Here is a 27,853-nt window from a genome sequence, read left to right as displayed (position 1 = left end):
CCTCTGTTTGGGTTTTATAAGCACTGATATTCACAATAAGACACATATTTTTCCAATGTGCAATGTTTTTAACGAGCTAAGATAACCGATGAACAGGTCAGGCAGCAGGAAGCATTAAAGATAGGATAAGAAAGAAGGAGTTTGACCAAACTGCGGGAGGCAGTGCAAGACAGGAGTGCCTGGCGTGCTGTGGTCCATGGGGTCACGAAGAGTCGGACACGACTAAACGACTAAACAACAACAACAACAAGAAGAAAGAAGGAAAGAAATGCAGCAAAGTTTCAGCTCATTTCCTGGACTGCTTGGGTTTTGCCTAGGAACCCACAGCACATGGGGCATAGCTGCAAAAAGGCAGAAGAACCCTCCTGAGGGACAAAAGGTGGCAATCCTGCGAGGGGGACGCATCCTTTTGCAAAAGGGAAATTGAAATCCAGAGTTTTCCAAGGGGTGACTATTGTGCTTAGCTCTCCCATTCAGAAATTGCCCTCAAAGGCAACAGGCAATCTTTCCTCCCCACCTTCATTCATTCGGTGAGGAGAAGAGTTGTGCAATCCTGAAGACGCCACAAAATGGTGTTGTGCAAACATGATCAAGCTGCAGGAATTTTACTGGTATGCATGGATCTGGGCTTGTCTGTGCTTTGCAGCGTTTTGCTACGAGGGGCACCCAGAGAAAGCATCTCCTCCTCTCCAACCCAGACCCAGCCAATTGGAGGACTGGGATATGTGTCATTTATAAAAACCAAGCTTATAAACACTGGACATGCCAAAAAGGATCATAGAATTGTAGGGTTGGAACGGACACCCTAAGGGACACCTAGCCCAACCCTCTGCAGTGAGAGGCATAAAAATCCTTGGAGTGATGCTGGAAGAGGAAAAGAGAGAATGCTGTTATTTTATTCCTTTTTCGAATGTCAAAAGCACATTTTCTGTTCTGAAATTTATACACTTCCATTTAAGGGGAAAGTTAAGGCACTTTACCATTCACTCATACTGCACGCACGCCCCCCCCCCCACGCAAAATGTGACAGTTTTAGCTTACAGCCCCGCTGTAACTTGAACAACAATTCCCATCATCCCTGACCACTGGTCCTGCTAGCTAGGGATGATGGGAGTTGTAGTCCCAAAACAGCTGGAGACCCAAGCTTGGAAAACACTGTTGTACCCAATATACTTAGATTCCTGTGTCTCATACGTTTGTTTACTAGCACCCGGCGAAAGTAAAAAAAAAAAAAGACCTTCCCTGAACTAGAAAGACTGGTGCTTAGGTGAATGCCTGAACATGCCTTCAATTTCTAGCAATTACACTAGAAGAGGGGTGAGTCACATCTAACCTGTGGTCCAATCTTGGCCCTCCAGTTTAGCCTGCGAGGTTGCTTCCCCCAAACCATACCTAGTTGACACTGCCCGGTCAATGCAGCCAACACAGCAGGATTTAACCAACTTCCCTCCATCCCTTCAGATTTGGTGCTTCACGACTTCCAGACCCTGAGAAACCTTGTGATGTCGGTGACGGACAAGTTGCCAGATTCGCTCACCTGTGACATATTTGGCCCAAGGGGCCCACTTTGCTAAGCCGGGGAAAAAAGATTGCCCACTGCTAACAAACAACTTTATGATGATGTCAACAACATCAACAACAAGAAGGAAGTCACCGTTAATTTGCCCAAACTCACAGTACCAGTGGAACAGGTGGAATAGGCATCTTAAATAAGCTGGAAAGCTTTAAAAAAAATTCCCCAGAGGGGGTGGGAAAAAAGCAGCCAGGGGTGAAGAGACCGCAATACCAGCTTCCTTTGCCCTCCCCCATCATGACACGAAGTTCAGTTGACTCTAGAGAAAGTTTTTAATCCCTTTTCCGTAGGAGTTGGCTACAGGGTCACTGCTTTCAGGTGTGACCTCCAGAGGTTAAGCACCAAATTCCTATGGTTGTTTAGTGAAATGCTCACCCACCCCATAACCCCAACTTAAGTGGGATTTTCAGGTTCACATGAATGAGAGGTTGCTTCTGGTCAGGTAACCACGTGGAAAGGCTGTGGCAAATCTGAGGAGCTTTCCAGGGGACCTGAAGATCAACAGCTGCAGGCCACCTTGCCAGAAGCAAGATTCTGCTCTGAAGGTTCCCTTCTTTCTTTCATAGATCCCCCAAGGCTCATCTAGTCCAACCCTCTGCAACGCAGGAATACGAATAAGGGAGGAAATGGCTTCTTATCAAAACTGAAGTTGAACAAGTGAACACAGGAATTTTTGAAGAAAAAAATATGAAATCGGGTGAAGACATATCTGGACTGAAACTCCCATCACACTCAGCTTGTTCTATAACTTTTCTCTTACCCAGAATGCACCACAAGAAACCTGGCAATATTTAGACCATTATTATCTGACTAGTCAATATTATTATGGTGGTAGACTCTCTTTCGCTGGGGTTTTTCAAAAGGAGGTTGGGTTTCCATCTGTCAAGGATTCTTTAGCTGTGGTTGCTGCATTGCAGGGGCTTGGACTAGATGGCTTCTGTTTAAAAGCCTCCTGCGAATCGTAGAAAAATAAAAATGTAGAGTTTGAAGGGACAAAATAAGAAGTTCTGAAGAAGTGTGCATGCACACGGAAGCTTATACCCAGAACAAACTTAGTTGGCCTCTAAGGTGCTACTAGACAATTTTTTTAATTAATTATTTATTTATTTAATGAATCCTATACTTCTAAGGTTGGAAGGGGCCCTCAAGTGTCATCTAGACCAACCCCCTGCAATATACCTCACCTGGATGCCAGCAGCAACACAAACCTGTACAGCTCAAAAATGGAAGACATTACACAGCATGCATCTCTTTCTCTGCAGGACAAAAATGTGTGAGCTCTGGCTCTCACTGGGAAAATAACCCACAAATTAGTGGTTTCTTAAGGCAGAGAAGATCCGGAACATTTCTGCAATGTTTGGTAGGACTTTATTTCCTATGTATCAACTTCAGATACACAAGATTCTTTCCCGAGGGCAAATTGCAAAATTTGGGTATCATGGAGTGTTTGGGTTTCTTTTCTATCACCCATCTATTTTCTATCACCCATCAATCTCGCTAGCCAACTATAATGTAGTCCATCTCTCTTCCTTTGGGCTCTATGCTGCTCCATCTTTGGCTTACCTAAAAACGATCCCAGGATGTGCTGACCTTGCAGGTCCCTTGGCCCAAGGGGCCAGAATGGGAGAGAGGTGCCCCCAGAATTGTTTCCTCTTGATCCTCGATCCCCACCCCTTTTCCATTTTCTCAAAGGCAGAAAGCACAGCACTGGGAGAATATTAGAAAACATGTTTTGCCAAGGGTTATTATCCAAAACAGAGGGGCACAAAATTAAGGCACTTCACTTCTCACTTCTCCTCTGCTAGCCAGATCTCAAACCCAAATAAATTTGTCCAGAATTCTCGCATCTCCAAGGCCGTGTGTGTGTGTGTGTTTATACCAGATTTCCACCTTTCCTCACCTACAAGAAACAAAGCCAAAAATGAAACAATGGAAGCCATTGACAAGGGGTCAGGAAAACCGCCTGTGTGAGATGAAATACTATCTTCAAACAAGATGTGTTTGGATAAGCCCGGTTTCGTAACTCGCTTCTTCCGATGTGAAAAAGTCACAATAACAGAAAGCAACACAGTTGTAAGTTCGGGCATTTCGACGTCTCACACAAGGAAATCGTGGAATCCTGGTGTTGGAAGGGGCCACTGGAGTCATTGAGCCCAATCTCCTTCAATGAAGGAATCACAGCTAAAGAATCACAGCTAAAGATGACCACCCAGCCTCTGCTTAAAAATCTCCCATGAAGGAGAGTCCACCACCTTCTGAGGGAGCCTGCCGCTTCCCATTTTCTCATCGCAAGTTTTTAGACATGTTTATGTTTTCTTTGTCTACCTGGTCATTTTGTAACCTGCCTGAGGCACAGTGGATGCTGTAGTTTTAAGGCAGTAGGTGACACAGTTTGTCACCTCCCTCTGCTTATCAATAGATTTGGTGGATTCAATAATATATGATATTATTCCCCTTTAATACGCATCCCACCCATGAAAGGTAATGGGTTTTATTCCATACTATGTTTAAAAGTATACTCAGCCTATTTTTATTGTACCAGCCTGATGCGTATTTCTGTTGTTGTTAGCCCAATTAAAAAGAAGAAGAAGAAAAAACAGAAGCAGTTTATAAAGTATCCACATAGGGACAGTTTGCACGACTTTCTTCCTTCCACGAGGGAATTGACACAAGTCAAGGAGTGCAGATTTCTTTGAGGGAATCTGTGGTGACATTAAGGAAAATCTGGTTCGCTCTGTTCCAAGCCCGCCACTTTGGTCCCAGCCCTCTTCCGCTTCCAGCGCTATGCCAAATATAAACTTGCCTACAGGAAATGCCTTTAAAGAAACCAGCACCTCCCTGAATCCTGAAGAAGGCAAGGAAATGAACCATCTCAGCTCATGAAAGAAGCTACTCTGCTCCATCCTGCCTTAACCCCTTGTGTCCTGCAAATGCTCGTGGAACCAGTTGGGAGAAGGGAAACGGAAAACAGGATTAACCTCAAAGTTACTACATTTTTGCTTACGAAAATGAATAGAAGAACAACGCTCTGCAATGTACCTTCCAACCTCTTAACATGACCATTCCACCGAAACTGGACAACTGGGCTATTTCCTTTGCCAGAACGGCTAATTCTGAGTTTCCCCTCCAGTTCTGTGCTATTACAATCTTCAGAACAAAGATGTCTGAAATTAACAATGTGCTTTAGGGTACGGTTTGTTGGGTGGGGTTTCCAAAAAGCCTGGCTGCGGACACATCCCATCTCCCGGGCAAGTGATAATTTCAATAAAGAAGTGGCCTGAACATTGATTTACTCATGATTGTTATGTAAACACTCCCATGACGTTTTCGTTCATCACAAATGTTCTGTACACGGGTATAATTCTTATTATATTTATTGGTTGCTTTCCCCTGGGGGTGAGCTCCCGTTGCTCGGTCCCAGCTCCTGCCAACCTAGCAGTTCAAAAGCACGTCAAAGTGCAAGTAGATAAATAGGTACCACTACAGTGGGAAGGCAAACACTGTTTCTGTGTGCTGCTCTGGTTCACCAGAAGCGGCTTTGTCATGCTGGCCACATGACCCGGAAGCTGTATGCCAGCTCCCTCGGCCAATAATGCGAGATGAGTGCCACAACCCCAGAGTCGGTCACGACTGGACCTAATGGTCAGGGGTCCCTTTACTTTTACCTTTTCCCCTCAGAAGGAAACTGAAAACAACTTACAAAAAATAAAAATAAATAAGAGGAGCCTTGCTGGATCAGGCCAGTGGCCAGGCCATCTAGTCCAGCATCCTGTTCTCACAGTGGCCAACCAGATACCCCCAATGGAAAACCCGCAAGCAGGATTTGAGCACAAAAACACTCTCCCCCTCCTGTGGCTTCCAGCAACTGGCCTTCAGAAGCCTTGCTGCTTCTGAGCATGGAACGAGAGCATAGCCATTGCGGCTAGTAGACTAGACAGCTTTACTCGCCTCCCTGGAGTTGTCTAATCCTACTTTCAAGCCATCTAGCTTGTTGGTCACCATTGCCTCCTGTGGAAGTGAATTCTGTTGTTAAACATTCCAGAGTTTACCATCTCTCTTTTAAAAAAAATAAAAATTGTTCAAAGCAGTTTCACAGTAGATTCCTTAAAAAAAAATTTTTTTAAGAGTGACGAAACATGAGTACACCCGGGGTTTTTCCTGCCCCCTCTCTGAATTTCATGGTGGGGGTAAAAGTAACATCATGTCAGATTATGGGAGACAGGAAGAAAGATATCTTTCAAGATCCAGTCAGAACATTTCCTCTGCAAAAACAGGAAAACATTAAAGCATCAAAGACAATAGTAAGGCAATGGTGATAGACAAAGAGAATATAAACTTAAGCTAAAGTATTAAAAGCAGCAGCAGATAAAACCCTGAAATCAGAACGCCAGCAGGCAGACTGAAATCTTCTTTACCTGGTCCTCAAAAAAAGTGGGTACCAGGACACATGATTTAAGAGAGCCAGGATGCTGTAGTATTGGCTAGGACCTGGGAGAACAGGGTTCAAATTCCCCCTTGGCTCACCTTGGGCTAGCCAATGCCTCTCAGCCTAGCTTACCTCGCAGGGTTGTTGTTGTGGGGGGGGTGTAATTAAGGAGGTGGAGGGCAATGCAAGACACCTTGAGCTCCTTGGAGGGGGGTGGAAAAGGAGGGATGCAATAAATAAAATAAATTACCCCACATATGGGTTAATTAAGTTCAACCTGAATAACTTGCTGCGTTTGTTGATTGTTCTACTCCTAGGATTCTCGCCACGCAGTCTGGGTTAGAAGGGGGGTGGAGAGAGAGAGAGAGAGAATGAATTCCAGGCACCTCCCAAGGTTCAGATGTCCAAAGAGCAAGAGGGGGACCTGTAGCACAAAAGGTCAGGGAAACTCCAAGGAGAGGAAGCCACAGAGCCTTAAAGCGCTGTTCCTGTCACTGCCCCCCTTTCAAATAGGACGCAGAGTTGAACGAAGCAAGACAGCAGTCTCTCTGTGACAAAGTTCGCTTCCGCAGGCGAAGAGGAAAAGCAGGCGGCTGGGGTGAGGGGGGCAGCTGCAGAGCTCTCAAAACCAACCTTTCAACAGACAGCAACCTTTCTTTTTTAAAAAAAGATGTACCAGACCTGAGTATGGAGGGAGGGAAGGGTCAACTTATGAGCCAGTGGCTCCACACTCCCACTACTTCTCTTGCATTTTCTAGGCATAGGGCTGAGCGGTTTTTTTGGCAGGACGAGCAGAAGTGTGGGGGAGCCCTGAAACGTGGGGGGGAAGACTAGGGTTCAAATCCCCACTCGGCCATGAAGCTCACTGCATGCAGCTTTGGGGGCTAGTCACTATCTTCTCTCAGCCTAACCTACCTCACAGGGTTATTGTGGGGATTAAACAAGGAAGGCCTGGCGTGCTCTGGTCCATGGGGTAATGAAGAGTCGGACACGACTAAACAACAACAACAAAACAAGGAGGGGAGAACCATGTGTATGTATGCCACCTCAAACTCCTTGGAGAAACAGGTGGTATATAAATGCAAAAAAACAAAAAATTCTCCGGGACCCCAGGAGTTCTCTAGCCCAACCCCCTTTGATGCTGGAATCACAGCTAAATAATAGTTTTTTATACTTCATAGAATCATAGAGTTGGAAGAGACCACAAGGGCCATCCAGTCCAACCCCCTGCCAAGTAGGAAACACCATCAAAGCATTCCTGACAGATGGCTGTCAAGCCTCTGCTTAAAGACCTCCAAAGAAGGAGACTCCACCACACTCCTTGGCAGCAAATTCCACTGCCAAACAGCTCTTACTGTCAGGAAGTTCTTCCTAATGTTTAGGTCAGGGGTCCCCAGACTACGGCCCCCGGGCCGGATGCGGCCCAATTGGCCTCCCAATCCGGCCCGCGACGACCCCCGCCGCCCGCTGCCGCCGCCCGCTTTTACGGCGTGCGGCGCGGCGACGATCTTCAAAATCGGCAAAAAATCGCCGAAAATCCTTTGTGCGCATGCGTATGACCCCAGAAGAGGTCATTTCCAATGCACTTCCGGGTCGGGGGAGGCCCATACGCATGCGCACAAGCGATTTTCGGTGATTTTTTTCCCGATCGTGTGCGTGTGCGCATGCGCACGGGCGCGCACTCCCCCGCCCTCCGGCCCGCTGCGCGCGCACTCCCCTGCCCTCCGGCCCGAAGCCCGGTAAGTCTGGGGACCCCTGGTTTAGGTGGAATCTTCTTTCTTGTAGTATGAATCCATTGCTCCGTGTCTGCTTCTCTGCAGCAGCAGAAAACAACCTTTCTCCCTCCTCTATATGGCATCCTTTAATATATTTGAACATGGCTATCATATCACCCCTTAACCTTCTCTTCTCCAGGCTAAACATGCCCAGCTCCCTAAGCCGTTCCTCATAAGGCATCGTTTCCAGGCCTTTGACCATTTTGGTTGCCCTCCTCTGGACACGTTCCAGCTTGTCAGTATCCTTCTTGAACTGTGGTGCCCAGAACTGGACACAGTACTCCAGGGTGTTATAGTTTAATTATTTTTTTAATTATCTTTTTTTCCAGCTTTCTGTATTTTATCTGCACGAGTTTTCAACTTGTGTAAGCCACTTTCAACCCCAGTCTGGGGAGAAGGTGGGGTGGATAAATGAATAAACAAACAACAACTTCCTGACAGATGGTTTTCCAACCTCTTTAAAAACCTCCAATGAAGGAGGTTCCACCACCTTTAATGTCTAGTGACGGATGTCTCCATTAACATGCACGCAGAACAGATAATGTTAAAGGCTGCATTTGAATACGGATCGGGTACCCCAGCTCAGGCCTGCCAATTCACTTTGGGCAGGAGAGGAGGCCAACCACAGCTGCCCCCAGTCCAAGGTAGGAAGTGGGCTGCTTGCCCCGGGGCAAAATTACCAAGCCTTCCTTCTACATGCCCTCCTGATGCAGGGAGAGCTTATTTCCAAAGTTCACATGAGTATTATGTTTCGGCTGGTGCCTCCTACGTGCACCAGAGGTTTCGTCAACGGAGAGAACATCTGGATCTGGATAAAATGCAGAACCCAACTGGCTTAATTGCGAGCAGAGACTCCACAGCTTCATCCAGGATGTTTTTCCTGTACAGCTCAGAGGTTCGGTTAAGGTGGCCTCTAGGGATTTCCTGCCGTTTATCTCAGCAAGCGGAAAGCAGATTAATGGAGCAGGTTGAGGGAAGGAGACGAGCAGAGACTGGAAGCCCCTTTCCCCAAACGTAACGTATGTCTCAAAAGAGGACGCCCATTTCTAACAGAAACACCTTAAATTGTTATTAAATTATTCCCCAATGTTGTGGGGAAATGATCCAACCCAATACTACGTTTTGTTCCTGGCATGGCAATGGGAATGTTATCTTCAGAAAACCAGAAGAAGGATTTATTTATTCCTCATTTTCTGTCTCTTTTTGGGGGGCGGAGGGGAAGCAACTGAGTCACTCTCTTCGATGTTACAGATCTGTGGAAGTGTGTACAAGACCGCTTCTGGCACCAGATGACAAGTGCCGTTTCCTGATAAGCAACCGTTAAAATGGATAGTCAAACAGTGCCGTTGCTGTACGCTCCGTAAATGTTCCCGGGCACACGCTGGCAGGGTAATATGTCACTTATTAAGTGCTCGGCCAAGATAAACCAGGCCTGGGCTCACTCCAAAATGAGGGACACTGAGCAGAACAGAATCTTCTCCAGTTTCCCATGCAAAGCTGGTTCGTTCGGAATGGAGGGATTATCTCCGGGCTCATAGCTGAGCTTCTATGATCAGCAAATGAGCAGGAAAGAACCGTCGCCCCCTCCCCGTTCCCCCCCCCACGGAAGCAAACAGATGGGACAGACCTGCCCATGTGCCAACCAACCAGCAGCTGACACAACAGTCGGTGGCAGTAGCTGGAGAGGACGCCAGAGAGGCAGTTCAAGGAATTGGAAAGCCATTCTGCTTTCACAACTCCAATGCTACACTCCGGTCGCCATCACTCCAAAAGGAAAAGGAGCCCACGCGGCAGCCCCAAAGGCCGTTCTCAACTCATCCAAATGGTGGCATTTTTCTCAGGACACATTTGTGATTGCTGCCTCACGGGGGCCTTTGGGTCCCTTTCCAACTGTAGAATTCTATGATTCTATGACCTCCATCCTTTAGGCAGAGAGGATTCTGGGAAGAAAGATTGGCAAGACCTGGCCTTTCCCCAATGCGTGTCAAGACATTCAGTCTCATTCCATCTTTCTCTCATCCATGCCTCCATGTCCGCCATCGACGTTTCCCCAATCTGCCCCCCCCACCGATGTTTGAGGCTACCAACTCCCATCAGCCTCCAACAGCACAGCCACTGGACAGGGGGTTATGGGAGAGCCTTATCTTGAATCATCCCAAATCTGGATCCTAAAACTGGTGTGCGTGTGTGTGTGGAGAACTTGGCAATGAAATAATCTCTGCAGGGAGCTGCAGAGATTATGTCATTATCAAGTCCCCCACCCCACATTTAACCTAGATCTATGTTCTGTTATAGGTGTGGGGGGGTCAGTCTGGATAACACCCAGGGATCCCTTCCAAAAACCTATGCTTCTGTGTGGGTGAGGGTAGAAAATGCAAGAGGAAACCAGCAAAACCAGTCCTTTAGCTGGCCAGTTTAAGTACCTCCATTTACATATAGAAAGAGGTTGCCCAGCTGGCTGAGTCCCACCAGTCACCCTAGGATGGGGAGCAACAGGCCAAGTGTGTGTGTGTGTGCGTGTGTGTGTGTGAGAGAGAGAGAGAGTTTTTTGGCTGATGCTGGAAGCCAGAGACACAGAGGTTTATATTGTTCTGCGCTGAACCCAAAGCTGAGTCTGGGGCTCCCTTGGCAACCTAAGGGAAGGTTGTGGGGAGAAATGCTGGGGGGTTAATGCCAAGAACCCCTCTCCATCCTCTGCTCAGGTTGTTCATGTGCATAAATAAAACCGTAGTTCCTAAAGACACCAAAGTCTTCGCAGACCTTCATTCCCAGGAAAGTAACCCCTGGGGAAATCACAGGCATCCCAGAATCTCTCACCACTCAAAGACTGGGGTTCCTGTAGTTTAAGTCTACCAGTTCTGCTTCTGTCCAGACTCTGTCCAGTTCCAGGTCGTCCAGCTATTTCATCAGATCAACTCCTTTAGGAGCGCTGCCAAACAAGGCACATTCAAATGGGGTCTTGAGACTGGCGAGATCCCTCTCAGGGCAGAGCGAGCAAAGAAACAAAGGTCTCCTTTACTTTGAAACTTCGGGAGCCCCAAGTGCCAGCAAGCGTGAGGCATATACAGAGGTGACTTTCAGGGAGACACGGTGCAAGGAGGGTCATTGTAGCTCAATTATTAACTGGGCTGGAGGGGGGGGACCCCTGACTTTCCTGGAATGTGGCCTCCCTGAACGGCCATGTTCCGAATGCCAGGGAATGCGCCGGAACTGTGTGCAAAGGTTAATGGATTCTTACTCCATGCAAAACATAGCCCTCCAAACTCGCATCTCCGAGAGGGCTTTTTCCATGCACTGCAGTACTATCTCTGCCTTGCTGCTAACCCAGTTCCCCAGTTGTTGCCTCAAGGGGGAAAGAAGGGACTCCTTTGCTTTAAATGGCACAGGGAGAACCCAGGTTTGCTTGACTTCTCAAGGGAAGGCACAGGGCGATGCAGAAGTTGCCTCATGTTACCCAGTTGGCTTTCCTACAAATACTGAAATGTGCAGGGCCTCGCAGTGGTCCCTCGCTGGTGAGGAAGAGCAGGCATTGTTATCATCTTTACCGATTCACACGTGCCAGGACTTAGTCCGTTCAAGAAATAAAGGAGCTCCAATCCAGAACTCACTCTGGTGACCCCTAGCACCCTTTCCACAGAAAGGAGAGGTGGATTTGGGCCCTGGCCACCAATGCCTCTGACTGCCACAAAGAACAGGCAATGGGTGCTCTCATCCAACCCTCCAGAATCATATGTCCAAACTTCAGCAACAAGGAATTGCAACGGAAAATTGTTAATGCGGATTATGTTGGCCTAATGTGCTCCTAAAGTAGCACTAAAGAGATTAGGAGAAATATAATGGGGAGAGGGAAGACATTTAATCCTATTTATATTGGAATCAATTCCTACTCCTTTGTTTATTTATTGCATTCCTAGCTAATTCTTTTCCTCCAAGAAGCTCAAGGTGACATATGCAGCTTCCTCTCCTCATTTCACAACAACCCTGTGATGTAGATTAGACTGAGAGGCAGTAACCGGTCGGAGCTTCATGGCCAGGCAGGGATTTGGTCTCCTAGGTCCCAGTCTGGCACTACCGGTAAACCACCACTGTCCATTATCTCCTCCAGAGGCAATGTCACCTACTGCAGTCACTACAATGCTTTCCCCAATTAGAGCTTCCTTTGAAATGTATTGGGGGGATCTTTAAGGAAAGACCAGCAACAGCAGCCAAGTTTCCATAGGAGGCAGGTGCCCCACCGCCACCACTCGCTTGCTCAGCCCCTCCAAAGCCAAGCCCTGAGGAAGTGGGCAGCCCCATCTCAACTAGGCAGGGCAGTGAAGAGGCCCAACAGACTAGGCCAGCGCTCCACAGGAGCCGACTGCGCACTGGGGAATCTTTCCAGGAATACCCCACAATGCACAGTGGTTCCTCAGCTAACCAGAAGCCAGGGAAAGGCATATCCCCCAAAGCCAGGAAGTATAGATGTAGGTGAAGCTCTTCCAAGCCAGCCTGGGGAAATAATTCTGGGGCTTCTTAAAAATCCCAGGGGAGAGCTTTCAAAGTCTGAAGGTTCTTCCCCGGCTCAGGTTGAAATCCGAGCCAGAGGAGAATTCACGGATTCTCTCATCACCAACAATCTCCAATATTCAAGACCCGTCCTGTTCCTAACACTCTCCCCCCGTCCTCAAAAGGGCACAGAGCAATGGGAGGAGTAGCAGCAACATGCATGGAGAGCAACAAGCCCGAGCCAAGCACAAGAGTGGCACTCTCCCCTCCTGCAGTTTCCAGCAACTGGTATCCAGAAGCATTGCTGCCTCTGACCTTGGAGGCAGAGCATAGCTATGGATAGCTCTCTCTCCTCCATTAATCTGCCCAGTCCTCTTTTAAAGCTGCCTAGGTTGGTGGCCATCACTGCCTCTTGCAGGAGCAAGTTCCATAGTTTAACTACGTGTTGCATAAAGAAGTCCTTTCTTTTCTCTGTCCTGAATCTTCCAACATTCGGCTCCATTGGATAGCCACAAGTTCAAGTGTCCTGAGAGAGGGAGAGTTTATTTGTCTCTCTATTCACTTTCTCCATGCCATGCTTCAGTGTATAAAGGTAAAGGGACCCCTGACCATTAGGTCCAGTCATGACCGACTCTGGGGTTGCGGCACTCATCTCGCTTTATTGGCCGAGGGAGCCGGCGTACAGCTTCCAGGTCATGTGGCCAGCATTGCAAAGCCGCTTCTGGCGAACCAGAGCAGCACACGGAAACACCGTTTACCTTCCCGCTGTAGCGGTACCTATTTATCTACTTGCACTTTGACGTGCTTTGGAACTGCTAGGTTGGCAGGAGCTGGGACCGAGCAATGGTAGCTCACCCCGTCACGGGGATTCGAACCGCCGACCTTCTGACCGGCAAGCCCTAGGCTCTGTGGTTTAACCCACAGCGCCACCCGCATCCCTTTTAGAAACTTGTATCTTAATCACTTCTTTCTCGCCTTTTTATCGGAAATAAAAAGTCCCAAACACGTTTTCTTCGTAGGGGACTCTCTCCATCCCTCCATATTTCAAGGACTCCTGTATTTGAAGGAGTCCTTTATTAGAACTTCTCTCCAACCCAAGATAAAGGAGCAGGGGCCTTGATCCTGCCCATCAATAGTTAGCACCTGGAGAGCAGACTGAGCAGGTCACCTTGCCCACCTGACCAGGTAAGGCCTCAAGGGAAGGGGAGGAGGGTGTTTCGGGGAGAGAGGCTTGTCTTCCAAGCCTCAGGAAATGAACCAAATTATTTTGGCCCTCAGCAAGTGGGGGCAAGCTCAGCCATCTCTCTCAATAAGTGAGAAGCTACAAAAAGTACAGACATAACTATAGCCAGATATTTGCATCTATTTTGGGGGGGAGGAGGGCAATAATTCTAATCATCCATTCTTCAATTCAGACACCAAACCTGGGGTTGTAGTCAGCCAAGACCTACTCTATGTAGACCTAATCAAATTAGGGATCCTAACTCAGTCACATCCATTAACTTCAACAGGTCTACTCTGAACAGGGCTAGCGATAAATAGCACTCTGGGTTTCCATATTTTCCCCGCCCATTACTCAACGTTTTCCATATGGATGTCCTGAAACTCAAGAGAGCTCATAGTTATGCCATGTGTTATTTTGGGGTACAATAGACCCAGAGGCCTGGAGACAGGACGGACTGCGAATTACGGTAAAATATGAGAAATAAGTACCGGTATCTGAATTTTTAGACTGAAACACAGCACCTGCCAACACAGTGGACCCTGGCCATTTCAACAAGAGTTGTTTGACAGTGGAATGGACAACCTTGGAAGGTGGTCGAATCTCTCTGTTTTTTTTTGACAGAGGCTGGAGGGTCATCTGTTAGGGATTCTTTAGCTGTGACTCCTGCATTGCAAAGGGGCTAGACTACATGGCCCTTGGGTATCCCTTCCACACTACAGTTCTATGATTCTATGGCCTCAAAGAGCAGGGGCCAACCAGCGTGGATTGAACTGTGTGTGTTTGATGCCGCCACTGACTTCTTTTGTGCCATGTGCACGGATCAGGACCACACCTCCAGTGCGGATCCCGCTGGGGATCTCGCCCACACAGTTTGCCGGTCCCTTACAAAAGGGCCCACCTGCTCAGCGCCCACCACCCCAAGAGGCTGGAAGGGAGCTGTGTGCATGTTACTCAATCTTTCCTGCATCACAAAACAAGCAAGACGCAACCCAAGGACTTCCATAATCACATAATACACACACACACACACACACAGTGCTCCTGTAGCAAAAGACAAGGAAGAGCAGCAACGGCAGCAGGAGCTCCTGCAACAGTTTAGAATGGCTATGAAACCTTTGTACAAGCAGAGAAGTCTTCCTTTGCCATGCACCCAAGCCAGTAACGTCTCCTAGGAGAGAACGGCCTCGGAATGGGGCACATAACCAGACCCACACAGACACCGTTTTTCTGTTCAGGCAGGTCAAGTCGATGAAGTGAAAACAGGATTGCCAGGTCATCATCATGTGAGCGTCAGGCGCTCCTCGGGGAAAGTTATGACTCTTCAGAGCCAAAAAGCGAAAGACCAAGGGAGAGAGGGAGACAGACAGACAGATAGTTTCACCACTGAACTGACAGCATGGGAGAGCATTTTGCCGCAGTGACTATTTACCTCAAGTTGCCTTGCTCCATGTCCCGTGTTGAAAAACTGCACCTGGGGTACCAGGAGGAAACTCCTTGGCTGTCAAAAATCCTTGGGAGATTCAGTCGCTTCCTCTGCTGGGGTAGGGCAAAGGCCGGAGGCAGCATGCCCCCAGAGTTATACTTACACACACACACAAACTTGCACGCACATACTTTGTTGCCAGCTCCAGAGCAGCAGCAAAAAGCAGCTGCTGCTCCTTGGCCGTTGTCAATTGCAAAAGAGGGCTCCTCCAGGCACAGGTGGCCAAACTGCTGGAGCTGCCTCCTTGGGCCCGCCCCCTGAGGCTCCTGGCCAATCGCTGAAGCAAGAGGAAAGCCTGCCAAACAGCTGGGCTTTCCCCTTAACCCTTGACAAAACATCACAAAACAGTCAACGCAGAAGCCCGTGCGAGGGATTGCAAATGAGCTTTGTGGGGAACAGGGGTTCTTTCTTTCATCGGATTATCCACTGAAAGGGTCATCCAGATTGAATGGGGGGGGGGAATACGAGCCGGGAAAATGGTTGACAATGCTGCCATGTGCTGCCTTGCAGGGGGTTGGACTAGATGACCCTTGGGATCCCTTCCAACTCGACGATTCTATGGTTCTGTGTGGACGCTGTCTTTGTGTGGGTTGTATATATCCATTGTGAATGATCTATGTGTCTATGTATGTATACTGTGTGCAGTACTTTTTCAGTTTTTTAAAAAAAAATTGAGGTGCCCACTCCTGTTTTGATAAAAGTTCCAAAGGTCCCAGCAAAAAAATGGCTGCCATGGGCAAGAAAAGTCCTGTACATACTCTATATGTGGGTTTAAGTATATCCCTTACATCTGGCTGAGAGGTTTCTTTGGGGGGAGCTCATGTTGCCTCTGCCCACCACAGCGAAAAGAGTTAACTGTGGGTTTAAAAACAAGGATTCATGTGGCTCAAAGGAACATGATCCACTTTGGAGAGTTACATTATTACCATGCCAAAATCTACCTTCAGTTTCCTTGAAATGTTTTCTTCCTCTGAGAACAAGTTTCTTCCTCAATTCTCAGGGTAATTGAGAATTTCTTGAGAACTCGAAGATTGTGGGGCTTTGTGGCCTAAAGTGGTGCATCTGTCTGCACATGTTCTACTACCTCAGAAGGTGATGGATCCCCCTTCCTTGGAAAGGCTGAATGCGCGCATCTCTCAGGGAATCTTAAGCTGCAATTCCTGCATTGCAGGGGGTTGGACTGGATGACCCTTGGGGGTCCCTTCCAACCCTACAATTTTCTGATTCTATCTCTCATACTGAAAGGCAGCTTTGCTTGTCAGCCACCAGAGCACTGCTATTTTGGCCCCAAACAGGGGTGTCATCTAGGGGGGCCAGGGGGGCAGTCCCTCCAATATTTTCAACTTTGTGACAATCCTCAAAAGGACACACCAGGGCACCTTTCAGGAAGGTGGTTCGTCGTGTGGGGAATGGTGAGCCGAGTGTGCCTGGCCAGGTTGGGGGCGCCCATGTGTGATGTCATGCATGCGGGGCAGCCCCCCCCCCAAGACTGGGGGCAACTCAGCACATCTGGTCTGAAACAAGACACCCCTTCATTCAGCTCCAGATCCCCACCCTGCCCCGTTCCCAAAATACTTCAGTACCTGCAAACAGGTACTGTGGGGGCTGCAGCGGCTAGGGAAGAGAGTTGTGGAAGCTGAGGGCGGTTGCTTCCCATCAAGCATCACCTTTGACTAGAAGCTGCTCGAAGATCCACCACATCCAAGCATTTCCGCCTCTATTAATAAAAAGGTGGCTGGGTTTTGCACACCCCTCCTGCCTTCAAAAGTGGGCTGCATTCCCTCTGGCACCCCTCTGCTTGGGGCTGACAGATTTTCCACACCTCCGCAAACCTCCGGACTTCCTCAAGTCTGGCAGCGCTCTCCATTTTGTCAAAGGGCAGGAACGTTTGGGCTATATAAGCTCCTTCCAACATCAGAAAGTTAGGCTATACCTAGAAACCTTATCCATCCAAGTTATGCATATCCTACAATAAACAACTTTATTCTGTCCTGCAAACATCTCTCTCTCTCTCTCTCTCTCTCTCTCTCTCTCTCTCTCTCTCTCTCTCTCTCTCTCTCTCTGTGTGTGTGTGTGTGTGTGTGTGTGTGAGAGAGAGAGAGAGAGAGAGAGAGAGAGAGAGAGAGAGTGTCTGCTTTATCACCCAGATTTGCCAGCTCAAATGCTACCTACTGAAAAGTGTTTCAACAGTTAGTTTTGCCCCTGTTCCCCCATTACTCACTCTCCAACAATATGAAACAACATGAAACCCTTTAAGACTGAGAACACAACCATCCCTTCAACCCAACCCACCCTTAATCTGAAACATGCGCACAAGCCTGGATTCGAAGGTCCAGAAATCGCAACTGCTTCGTGTGGGACCCTCTCGGTTTAATCGTGAACACACCCCAGAAAGACTTTGATCCCTGATGCCCCACTTGCCAGCTCCGCAGCTGTGTTTTCTCACCTGCCAAATGGCAAAGAGCAATCCAAGAAACCTCCCAACCTCCTTTCCAACCATCACACGGGGCGGTTCCCTCTCCCAGCAGACGACCTGTCGCACCAGCACTGACCAAGAGGAAGCCATCAGCAAAAGTTGCAAAGCATTTCAAAGCTCCTTGGTTTCTCTAATACACCACACCCAGGACATGGTTAGAAGGAAGCGCAGGGTCTTCACGCAAGCCCAGTTTCGATGCTTCCCTCTTCAAAGCCGCACCGTCGTTGAAGCAACTCTAAGCCAAGTTTTCCACCCTAAACCAGGGTACCCACAAAAAAGGCAAGTCGAAAAATATGGTACAGATTAAAGAGAAGACCTCAGAAAGCTGGACAGAGTAGGTTTCATCCAGCAGCGCTCTTATTTATCCTATCAACAAGAGTTATAAACTGCTTATTCAACAAAAACCTTCAAGCCCCTCACAAAACATGATGCACAATTTTCATGGCAAAATGCAAGCCGACATAAGATTTCTCAATTTTCTCAAAATATTAATAAACTCGGTGAGGTTTAGAATCTAGGGGGAGAAGCTGCTGAACCAGCTAGTCTAGTGTCTTTGCTAAAGGTGACTAGTTAGGTCCTTGCCATTTACATGTCCAGAGAGTTACCTCTGTTGCCAAAGAGACACATGGCTGGGCCTTTTCCCACCTCACCTGGCAGGATGCCAGCAGTCAATAGGGAAAGGGGGACTGTGTAAGAGTTGGTATGACAGAGAAGGGGGGGAGAGATGGATTGTGCTATAAGCTGGGGACACAGAGGCTTTTCTTGTTCTGTGCTGGGCTTGGGACTTCCCTGGGAACTGAATGAGGAGGCAAAACCTATTGGGGTGTTAACTCTGTGAGCTTTTCCATCCTATGCTACAGTCTCCTTTGTCCTTCCCCTCCAAGGAAACAGAACCCTGGGGAAGCATGCAACATTGTTGTTGTTGTTGTTATTTGTTTATTATTTCCCCAGCCACTCTGGGCGGCTTCCAACAGAAATATTAAAATACAATAATTTATTAAACATTAAAAGCTTCCCTAAACAGGGCTGCCTTCAAATGTCCTGTAAAAGACTGGTAGTTGTTTTTCTCCTTGACATCTGATGGGAGGGCGTTCCACAGGGCAGGTGCCACCACCGAGAAGGCCCTCTGCCTGGTTCCCTGTAACTTGGCTTCTCACAGCGAGGGAACTGCCAGAAGGCCCTTGGCACTGGACCTCAGTGTCCGGGCAGAATGATGGAGGTGGAGACGCTCCTTCAGGTATACTGGACTGAGGCCGTTTAGGGCTTTAAAGGTCAGCACCAACACTTTGAATTGTGCTCGGAAACGTACTGGGAACCAATGTAGGTCTTTCAAGACCGGTGTTATGTGGTCTCGGCGGCTGCTCCCAGTCACCAGTCTAGCTGCCACATTCTGCATTAATTGTAGTTTCCTGGTACCTTCAAAGGTAGCCCCACGTAGAGCGCATTGCAGTAGTCTAAGCAAGAGATAACTAGAGCATGCACCACTCTGGCGAGACAGTCCGCAGGCAGGTAGGGTCTCAGCCTGCGTACCAGATGGAGCTGATAAACAGCTGCCCTGGATACAGAATTGACCTGCGCCTCCATGGACAGCTGTGAGTCCAAAATGACTCCCAGGCTGCGCACCTGGTCCTTCAGGGGCTCAGTTACCCCATTCAGGACCAGGGAGTCCTCCACACCTGTCCGTCTCCTGTCCCCCACCAACAGTACTTCTGTCTTGTCAGGATTCAACCTCCATCTGTTAGCTGCCATCCAACCTCCAACCGCCTCCAGGCACTCACACAGGACCTTCACTGCCTTCACTGGTTCTGAGTTGAAAGAGAGGTAGAGCTGGGTACTATTTACAAGGCAGCAAGTCCCTTTGAGCTCACTGCATTAAATGTGCACAGGATGGCACTGACAGAGTCCACAAATTTTGCCATGTAAATATATACATATTGCTGCATTCCTGTGTTGTAGGGGGGTCAGACTAGATGATTCTTGGGGTCCCCCCCAGCTCTACATTTCAAGGATTCTATGCCACATGTAATGCAGCTGGATGTGGTGAAACCCAACCAAGTCAATGAACTGAAAGCCGGGAAGTGAACTGAAAGGAGGCTCCCCGCTATTGAAGTCTCCATGAGAAGCGACATGGATGGCATGCTCAGGAACAACCTCTCTGTGTCAGTGGCTTCCTAACCATAACCCTGCACTGAGCTCAGCTGCTTAACAACAATGCAGCCGCATCCTCTTCCTGCCTTGCCACCATCTCCTCCTCCTCCTCTGCCGCTGGGCAAAACCAAAGCCACATCCAGCCTCCCCCCCCCCCCGGCATCCTCCTTGTGGGCCAAAGGGTCGTGGTGAAGGTGCTGGAATTGTCTGTGCAAATACACTTGAAAATAGCTGGCTTTGTTGCAACACAACCTAAATTGGGCATTAAGCCTCACAGCCTGACCATCTGCAACGCCTGCTTTCTCCAGGGAGAGAAAGAGTAAAACGTGGAGTGACTTCGGGACAACTGCGATTTGACTTACCCCCCAGGGGCGTACCCAGGATCAAAACTGGGGGGGGGGGAGAGGCAGGGCCAAGGCACAGGAGGGGAGGGGCCACAAAGTGGGAACGTGGGCAGGGCTACGGAGCCCAGGTGAAACTGACTCCGCTCACATTTGCACACTTCAACAATTAGACAGCCCAAGCCCAGGTGGCCCAGATGCCCACCCCTCCCTCCTCCCTTCCCTCCTTGAGTTGCCCATTCAAACAGTATGCCAGGCACTGGTATGGGCAAGGGGCCCAGGGCCCAGAGGACCCCATTTCCCTGAGCTGGCTGCCCCAGCCAGACTAGAGTGAACTGAGTCAAATCCTACCACTTGTGCCCTGAAATAGTCCTTGCGGGGGTCAGTTCAGGCAAAAGCAAAACTCCAGGACAGGGAGTGGGTCCATTGTGTGGCAAGACAACAGCACAGGAACACCCCATTGGCCCCTCCATCTATGAGTCACTCCAATAGTGGTGGGTGGGGAATGTTGGCAGTTCCTTGTCATTTTCATGCAGGCGATTGGCTCTTTCCTTTCCACCGTTCACTGCATTCTGCAGTCCTGGCTCAGGTGGGTTAGCAACCAGGTCTCTCTTCAGCCCTTTTCCCCAAGCACGTGCTCATGTACGCTTTCCTTGCCCCTTGTTGCAGGGCGGCTTAGCCGGAGCCAGAGTTGCACTGGGGAGAATTCCGCATATCTTTGCAGTGTGAGAGAAACTGCGCTACAACTGCATGTCCAGGCCAGGTCCACGAATGCCAGCAAAGAGTATCTGCAGAGGCGGGAGGCGGAGCACAGCCCAGCGGAGCGTGAGTTCAGCGTTCCCGCCTGCCCCGCCGCGCCCTCCACTCTCTGGTTCCCCGCCATGCTTGGCCTTGCCGGAGGGCACAACGGGGAGCTGGAGGGAGGGTGCGGCGCGGTGGGCGGGAACGTCGAACTCGCACTCCGCCGGGCTGTGCTCCGCCTCCACCTCTGCCCACCAGCCCCGCCGGCAGCGCCGCTCTCGTCCACGGTTGCGTGCTCCGCCAGGGTCCTGGCCATAGTGCAAGCGGCGGGCGGGGGGCAGGCTGGCAGCGCCCCTCCGTGACGGCGCCCTAGGCAGCTGCCTAGCTCGCCTATGGCCCTGCTTCGGGGGGCAGCTGTTCCCCCTGCGTACGTCCATGCCTACCCCCCATCACCCCTAACTACCGCCCCCCCACAAAATGTGCTTGTGGGGGAGCCCAAACTGGATCAGGACTGGGCACTATTTCACTGTTTCCAACCAGGGCCCTCTAGATCAAGTAAAACAATAGGAATACTTACTAACTGGCCATTCATGTCAGTTCTGACCCCCCCCCCCAAACACACACACAGATGTCCTGCCCACCCACCCCAACAAAAATTCTGGCTACACCCATTTTTCCACAACAATTTGAATCTCGCCCCCTCCCCAAAGCATACATGGAAGGTGCACTTATGGGTTTTCCCTATGAACTATTGCCAGGGGGGAGGGGCAGCCTATTTACCTCAGGAAACTGGCAATGATTAAGCCCCTTTGAACCTAAACACAATGCCTCCCATCTGGAATAGGGGTGGCCACTTTTCTATTGGAGATGGTGAATGTTGTAGATTCAATAAAGGGTCTCTGGGCATGTTCTTTTTCTTCCATAAAACGGATTACCTTTCTTCAGCGGCATAGTTAGGAGGTAACGTGTGTGTGTGTGTGTGTGTGTGTGTGTGTGTGTGTGTGTGTGTGAAAGACCTTTTGTTTAAAACAAACAGCAAGGAACCATTGCAGAAGGATGTACTCTTAATTGCCAGCATACACTAACAGAATAGAAAACTTTTTAGCAGGCGTTTAAAAGTTGGCATAGAATGCATCTCTCTATCGGCAGAGAGTTCCGCAGGCCTGGGCTGGGGACACTAAAGGCTCGGCTTCTCATTGCTGTCACTTGTCCTATGTTCTTGGCCAGATGCCCCCATCAGCAGCCTGGCTGCCTCATTCTGCCCCAGCTAGAGCTTCTGGACCAGGCTCAAGGGCAGCCCCATGCAGAGCACATTGCATTAATGTCATTGACACAGGTAATTTTAATATTAAACACATAGAATCTGAAGGGACCACGAGCATCATCTCGTCCAGGCATCCCCAAACTTCAGCCCTCCTCCAGATGTTTTGGCCTACAACTCCCATGATCCCTAGCTAACAGGACCAGTGGTCAGGGATGATGGGAAATGTAGTCCAAAACATCTGGAGGAGGGCCGAAGTTTGGGGATGCCTGATCTAGTCCAACCCCCTGCAATGCAGGAATCTTTCACCCACTATGGGACTTGAACCCACAACTCATGCTTTACTGACTGAGCTATCTGTGAACAAGCCCCTTGTAGCCACTGGACTTATTCTTATTCTTATTATTACTGCATTTATACACCGCCCTATTCACCAAGGAGCTCAAGGTGGTGTACGTATTTCTCTGTCTCCTCATTTAATTCCCACAACAAACCTTCAAGGTCAGTTAGGCTGAGAGACAGCAATTGGCCCCCAAAGTCACACCCAGGCAGCTTTGTGGCCAGGTGGGGATTAGATCCTTCGTCTCTTCCAGGTGTGATACTTTAACTGCTACAGGGCACCGCAAGGCCTGAGGCATGCTTCGCCCACCTGGTGCTTCTCTTTGGACTACAACTCCCATCAGCCCCCAGACAAAACATTTGGAGTGTGGCAGGTCAGGGAGCGCTGACGCTGACCCTCGACTCCATTTCCCTGTATTCCAGAGGGGAAACATTGGGCGTCAGTGAGGCTTTCAAGACTTTTCCTTTCCTTTCCTCATCCAAAACAAGGAACCAAAGAACTTGGGGGTTGGGTGGGTGGGTTGGAAGCAGGAAATATTTCCCAGGCCCTAAACGTACAAAACTGAATGAATCATAGAGTTGGAAGAGACCACAAGGGCCATCCAGTCCAACCCCCTGCCAAGCAGGAAACACCATCAAAGCATTCTTGACATATGGCTGTCAAGCCTCTGCTTAAAGACCTCCAAAGAAGGAGACTCCACCACACTCCTTGGCAGCAAATTCCACTGTCGAACAGCTCTTACTGTCAGGAAGTTCTTCCTAATGTTTAGGTGGAAGCTTCTTTCTTGTAGTTTGAATCCATTGCTCCGTGTCCGCTTCTCTGGAGCAGTAGAAAACAACCTTTCTCCCTCCTCTATATGGCATCCTTTAATATATTTGAACATGGCTATCATATCACCCCTCAACCTTCTCTTCTCCAGGCTGAACATGCCCAGCTCCCTAAGCCGTTCCTCATAAGGCATTGTTTACAGGCCTTTGGCCATTTTGGTTGCCCTCCTCTGGACACGTTCCAGCTTGTCAGTATCCTTCTTGAAATGAGGCGCTGGAGAGGCAGCCGGCCAGCATGACCGAGGGCGAAACACTCACGCTTCTATCTCTGCCCCGAAGGAGACCAACCACTGGGGTGCTGCTGGCAGGAGGGGCCGGGAGGAGGCAGAATCGCCCACATGCCAACAGCTTGCCTCAGCCAGCGTGATGAATGGGCAGCATTGAGCCGGGCCCACGCGCAGGGGGGTATTAATAGCTTGTAACACAGCGCTGGGGAACGGCAGCCCAGGCAAGTGTGTGACAGAACACAGGGAGAGGGACCCTGGTCAGCCGATGTAGGAATGGGGCCCTTTTTTCACAGAGACAGAGGTGGGGGTTCAAAACTAGGAGACAAGAATCAACTGCTCCTTGTACAATGAACTTGCCTCCACACTAGCTAGCTTGCATCACAGCTTCCTGTGTGCAGCCACCGCCCCAGTCTGAACCACCCCCCTGACTGTCATCAACTCATCTTCTCATGGAGGGGACCCAAGGGTCATCTAGTCCAGCCCCCCAGCAATTCAAGCAGCGCAGCTGAAGAATCCCTGTATTCCGGGCTAATCCATACCTTCAGGAGTTGAAAGGAACCCCTTCACTTTATAGGCAGGAGTCACTGGGGAAGCAAAGCAGGGTGAGACAGAGAATAAAAGCAGGGCCCTCCCAGACCTTCAAGCTTTTCTTCTGTGCAGAAAAATGCCAGCACCTGCAGTTTTAACCCTGTGCCTTTTGGTAAGATGCATTGAAAAACAAGCAAACAAAAACTATGTCACATTGTAGCACAGGAAGCAGGCATTTTTCCTGAAACAATGGTCTCTAAGAAGGGCTACAATTCAAGCAATTGTGGGGTGGGGGGGACAGCCGAGTCTTTTTCCTGGGGTCTTCTATGAGTGGCCAGAAGGTTAACATTTAAACAAGCTTTAATTTCTTAAAGGTTGCTGGGAATTAGTGAGAGATTTGTAAATTACAGTGCCCTGATTTCTTTGAGGGAAAAGACTGTGTAGGTGGCTCTAAGACAGAGGCACAGAATTATAGAGTTGGAAGGGACCACGAGGGTTATCTAGTCCAACCCCCTGCAATGGAGGAATCTTTTGCCCAATGTGGGTCTCGAACCTGCAACCCTGAGTCTCCTGATCTACCAACTGAGCTACCAGGGACCCGGGCTTCCTCCATATGATGCATTTATTGAGCACTCACCCTAGTTTGCTCGCAGAAAGTTGGCAGAAAGTGGGAGACAGATTATATCTGCTCTTTACTGAGCATTGATTGAGGGGGGTGGTTTCCATGGCCACAAGCAGTTTGGGGCAGCAGGCTTTGCTGTTTCAGAAGGCAAACTGCACTCAGCAGATAGCCTACTTATGAACCACAAACTCCCATCAGCCCAGTCAGCTGTGCTGCGCTGGAGGGCACCTGGTTGGGGAAGCCTGCTGGTAAACTCCTTCCTTTGGGGAAGTTCTGCTAGGGAGTTTATCAGGGCTTCCCCCTTGAAGAGATGACTCAGGCATCATAGGCGTAAGAACTGGCACAAATCCCGGTTAGAAGCTGGCATGTGATGTCGATCTTACGAGTGGGGCTTTTCCTACAGGGACATCTGCAGTGGGAGCTCCTGCCCTACGGAAGATTCATCCCACTTTACCATTCACACAGAGGTTTCATAGGAGCTGAAGGAAATATAATTCATTCCAGGGGTGCAGCTTTTTCACACATGGGGTGGCAGCCAACTTAGGTTTATCCTAAACTGCCACGCTGCCTGTGACCCTGAGGTCCTCCCTTCTAGAACTGCCACTCTCCCCACACTCAGTTCATTGAACCTCATTGCAGGGAGTTAGTCTAGATGTCCCTTGAGGTCCCTTCAAGTTCTACAATCCTATGATTCTATGTCAGTTCCCAGTGCTATGACACCACTAGGGAACCTGCTCCACCTCAACCCTCTCCTCTGCATGCCGATACAGAAGCCTGCCTTATACTGAATCTGACCTTTGGTCCATCAAGCTTTCTACACCAACAAGCATTGGCTGTCCAGGACCCTCTTCCTGGGAGATGCCGGCAATAGAATGGGAGGCGGGAATAATGGAAGGTACTGCTTCGGAATTCAGATGGTTGTGTTTTTTAATCCTCTCTGTGTTCAGAGATTAAAAACCTCCAGCTCCCTGCAAGTAACTGGGAGTTCAGGGCCGGCTCTAGGGGTAGGCTGGGTGGCGCAGGGCGCCAGGGTGCCGGGCCGGCAGGGGGGCGCCTCGCGACAAAGCCAAGCGGAATAATAATAATAATAATAATAATAATAATAATAATAATAATAATAATTTATTATTCATACCCCGCCCATCTGGCCGGGTTCCCCCAACCACTTTGTCTTCCAACAAAATATTAAAATACAGAAATCCATCAAACATTAAAAGCTTCCCTAAACAGGGCTGCCTTGAGATGCCTTCTAAAGGTCTGGTAATTGTTGTTCTCTTTGACCTCTGGTGGGAGGGCATTCCACAGGGTGCGCCCGCACACCAGGGCAGGGGCGCCGGAGCAATCTCCGCACCACGGCGCCAGGGCGCCCGACATGCTTGAGACGGCCCTGTGGGAGTTGGTTTCCAGCCTCTCTCCCTGAGCTGCTGGCTTTCACTTTGCGGAGAGCTCTTTCAGCAGCTGAGCATTCCCCAAGGTGGCTTCCGTCTGAAGTCATTATTCAACAGCCTCTGCTGCCTGGAGGACTGTGTCCCACCTACCGGCCAGCTCTCTATAAAGAGGCACCCTGGTCCCCTTGACCATAAAAAGTCAGTGCGGTGTACTGGTTAGTGCAGGGGTCAGCAAACTTTTTCAGCAGGGGGACAGCCCACTGTCCCTCAGACCTTGTGGGGAGCCGGACAATATATTTTTTTTGGGGGGGTGATGAACGAATTCCTATGCCCCACAAATAACCCAAAGATGCATTTTAAATAAAAGCACACATTCTACTCATGTAAAAACACACTGATTCCCGGACCGTCCATGGGCCAGATTTAGAAGGCGATTGGGCCAGATCCGACCCCTGGGCCTTAGTTTGCCTACCCATAGGTTAGAGCAGGGGTCAGCAACCTAAGGCCCATGGGCCACAAGCAGCCCACGGGGGTTGTTTAACCGGCCCATGAGACGCCCCCAAACCGAGCCGCCTGCTTGGCGAGTCCCCGCACAATGCGCTAAACCGATGCAGCGTGGCATGGGGACTCACTTCCACGGCACCGGAAATCGCATCTGCGCAGACACCGGAAAACGCGGGCCACGGAGGGATATCTGCTGGAGTGAACCAGCTCAGGCGAGGTAAACCTTGCTGACCCCTAGGTTAGAACCTAGGACCAGGAGACCAAGGTTCAAATCCCCACGCTCATCCATGAAGCTCACTGGGTGACCTTAGGCCAGAGGCGGATTGAGGGGAATGTGATTGGTTTGCCAACACTAAGCAGAGGCAAGAGGGTGCCTCAGTGGGCACCATAGCTGTCAAGTTTTCCCTTTTCTCGCGAGGAAGCCTATTCAGCATAAGGGAATTTCCCTTAAAAAAAAAGGGAGAACTTGACAGCTATGGTGGGCACAGAAACAATGACTTAGAAGGGAAGGCGAGAGGCAGGATGTGGCTTGGACAAGTCAGTTACATAGTCTAACCTACCTCACAGGGTTGTTGTGAGGATTAAACGAGGTGGGGGAGAACCACATAGGCCGCCTGGAGATCCTTGGAGGTAGGGGTGCCAACCTGAATAAAATATTAAGAGGTGGCAAGTGAGCCACCCCCTAATCAATCACATGACTCGGCACAGGCTCGCCCTTTGAATGGCAATGCCCATCAACTTGGGGGACCTGTAAATGCAATGGAGCAAGTAAATCAGTCCAACCGCGTAAAGCGGAACCAAAGACAAGAGTAGCGGGAAACGTAGAGGCTGAAAGGTGCCCAATCCTGGACCGCGAGCGGGCGGGCGGGCGCTTACCTGGCTTTCCTCGGGACCCTCCGCCGGCCCCGACGCCCGCTCTGCGCGCCCGCAGCAGCCGCGAGAAGGAGCGCCCGCCGGTCCTGCCTCCGCCTCCGGACAGGGCGCGCCGTCGGGAGCCTCTCGCTGCGCCCGGCCGCTCCATCCTCCGTCTGCGCCTCTGCGCCGCCTCGGCGAGGGAGATCCAGAGCAGGGCAGGCTCCTCCCCGACGGCCACGCCCTCGCCGGGAAAGCAGAACCCGCTGGGGCTCCCCCGGGCTCGGAAGGGAGAGGAAAGGCACCGGCAGGGTCGGGGAAACTCAGCTTTCAAAGCTCTTCCCCCCACAACCGGGCGCCAAAGACACCAGCAAATCGCCACGTCGGGGAAGCCTGCTTCGAAGAGCCTTCTCGGAAACGCCACTAGGGGGCAGCCGCGGCCCCTTTCCGAGCATCTGCCGAGCTGCTCCGAGGATGGCAGGGCTGCCGTCCAACAGGTGAGGCCAGACAGGGAGGGGGGCGCTTAGCCCGCTTCCAGACTGATGCTGATTTCTGGCTTAAATGCAGTGCCAGAAACTTTATTAGTGATCAACACTTGTTTTGCATTGTATATATGTACTTAAACCTATAT

The 27,853-nt window shown here is 49.9% G+C and overlaps 1 protein-coding gene across 4 annotated transcripts in view; it reads right to left on the bottom strand.

Moving 5' to 3' along the window:
- Positions 1 to 27,853, bottom strand: part of STARD8 (StAR related lipid transfer domain containing 8) — a 71,225-nt gene that overhangs the window by 30,216 nt on the left and 13,156 nt on the right. Inside the window, exon 1 of one of the 4 annotated variants that reach the window (XM_060276112.1) lies at positions 27,247 to 27,564. The exons of 1 other annotated variant lie outside the window; for it this stretch is intronic. In XM_060276112.1, coding sequence (XP_060132095.1) covers positions 27,247 to 27,391 — 145 coding nt within the window. In that variant the 5' untranslated portion in view covers positions 27,392 to 27,564. Of the gene's footprint in view, positions 1 to 6,276; positions 6,479 to 14,913; positions 15,393 to 27,246; positions 27,565 to 27,853 lie in introns of those variants that run through there. 2 more of the 4 variants (XM_060276114.1, XM_035117754.2) reach the window with 2 other exon arrangements.

Source organism: Zootoca vivipara, chromosome 6, assembly GCF_963506605.1.
Source record: "Zootoca vivipara chromosome 6, rZooViv1.1, whole genome shotgun sequence".
Lineage (NCBI taxonomy): Eukaryota > Metazoa > Chordata > Lepidosauria > Squamata > Lacertidae > Zootoca > Zootoca vivipara.
Note: the sequence above shows the minus strand (reverse complement) of the source record. Positions and strands in the feature narration are given on the sequence as shown.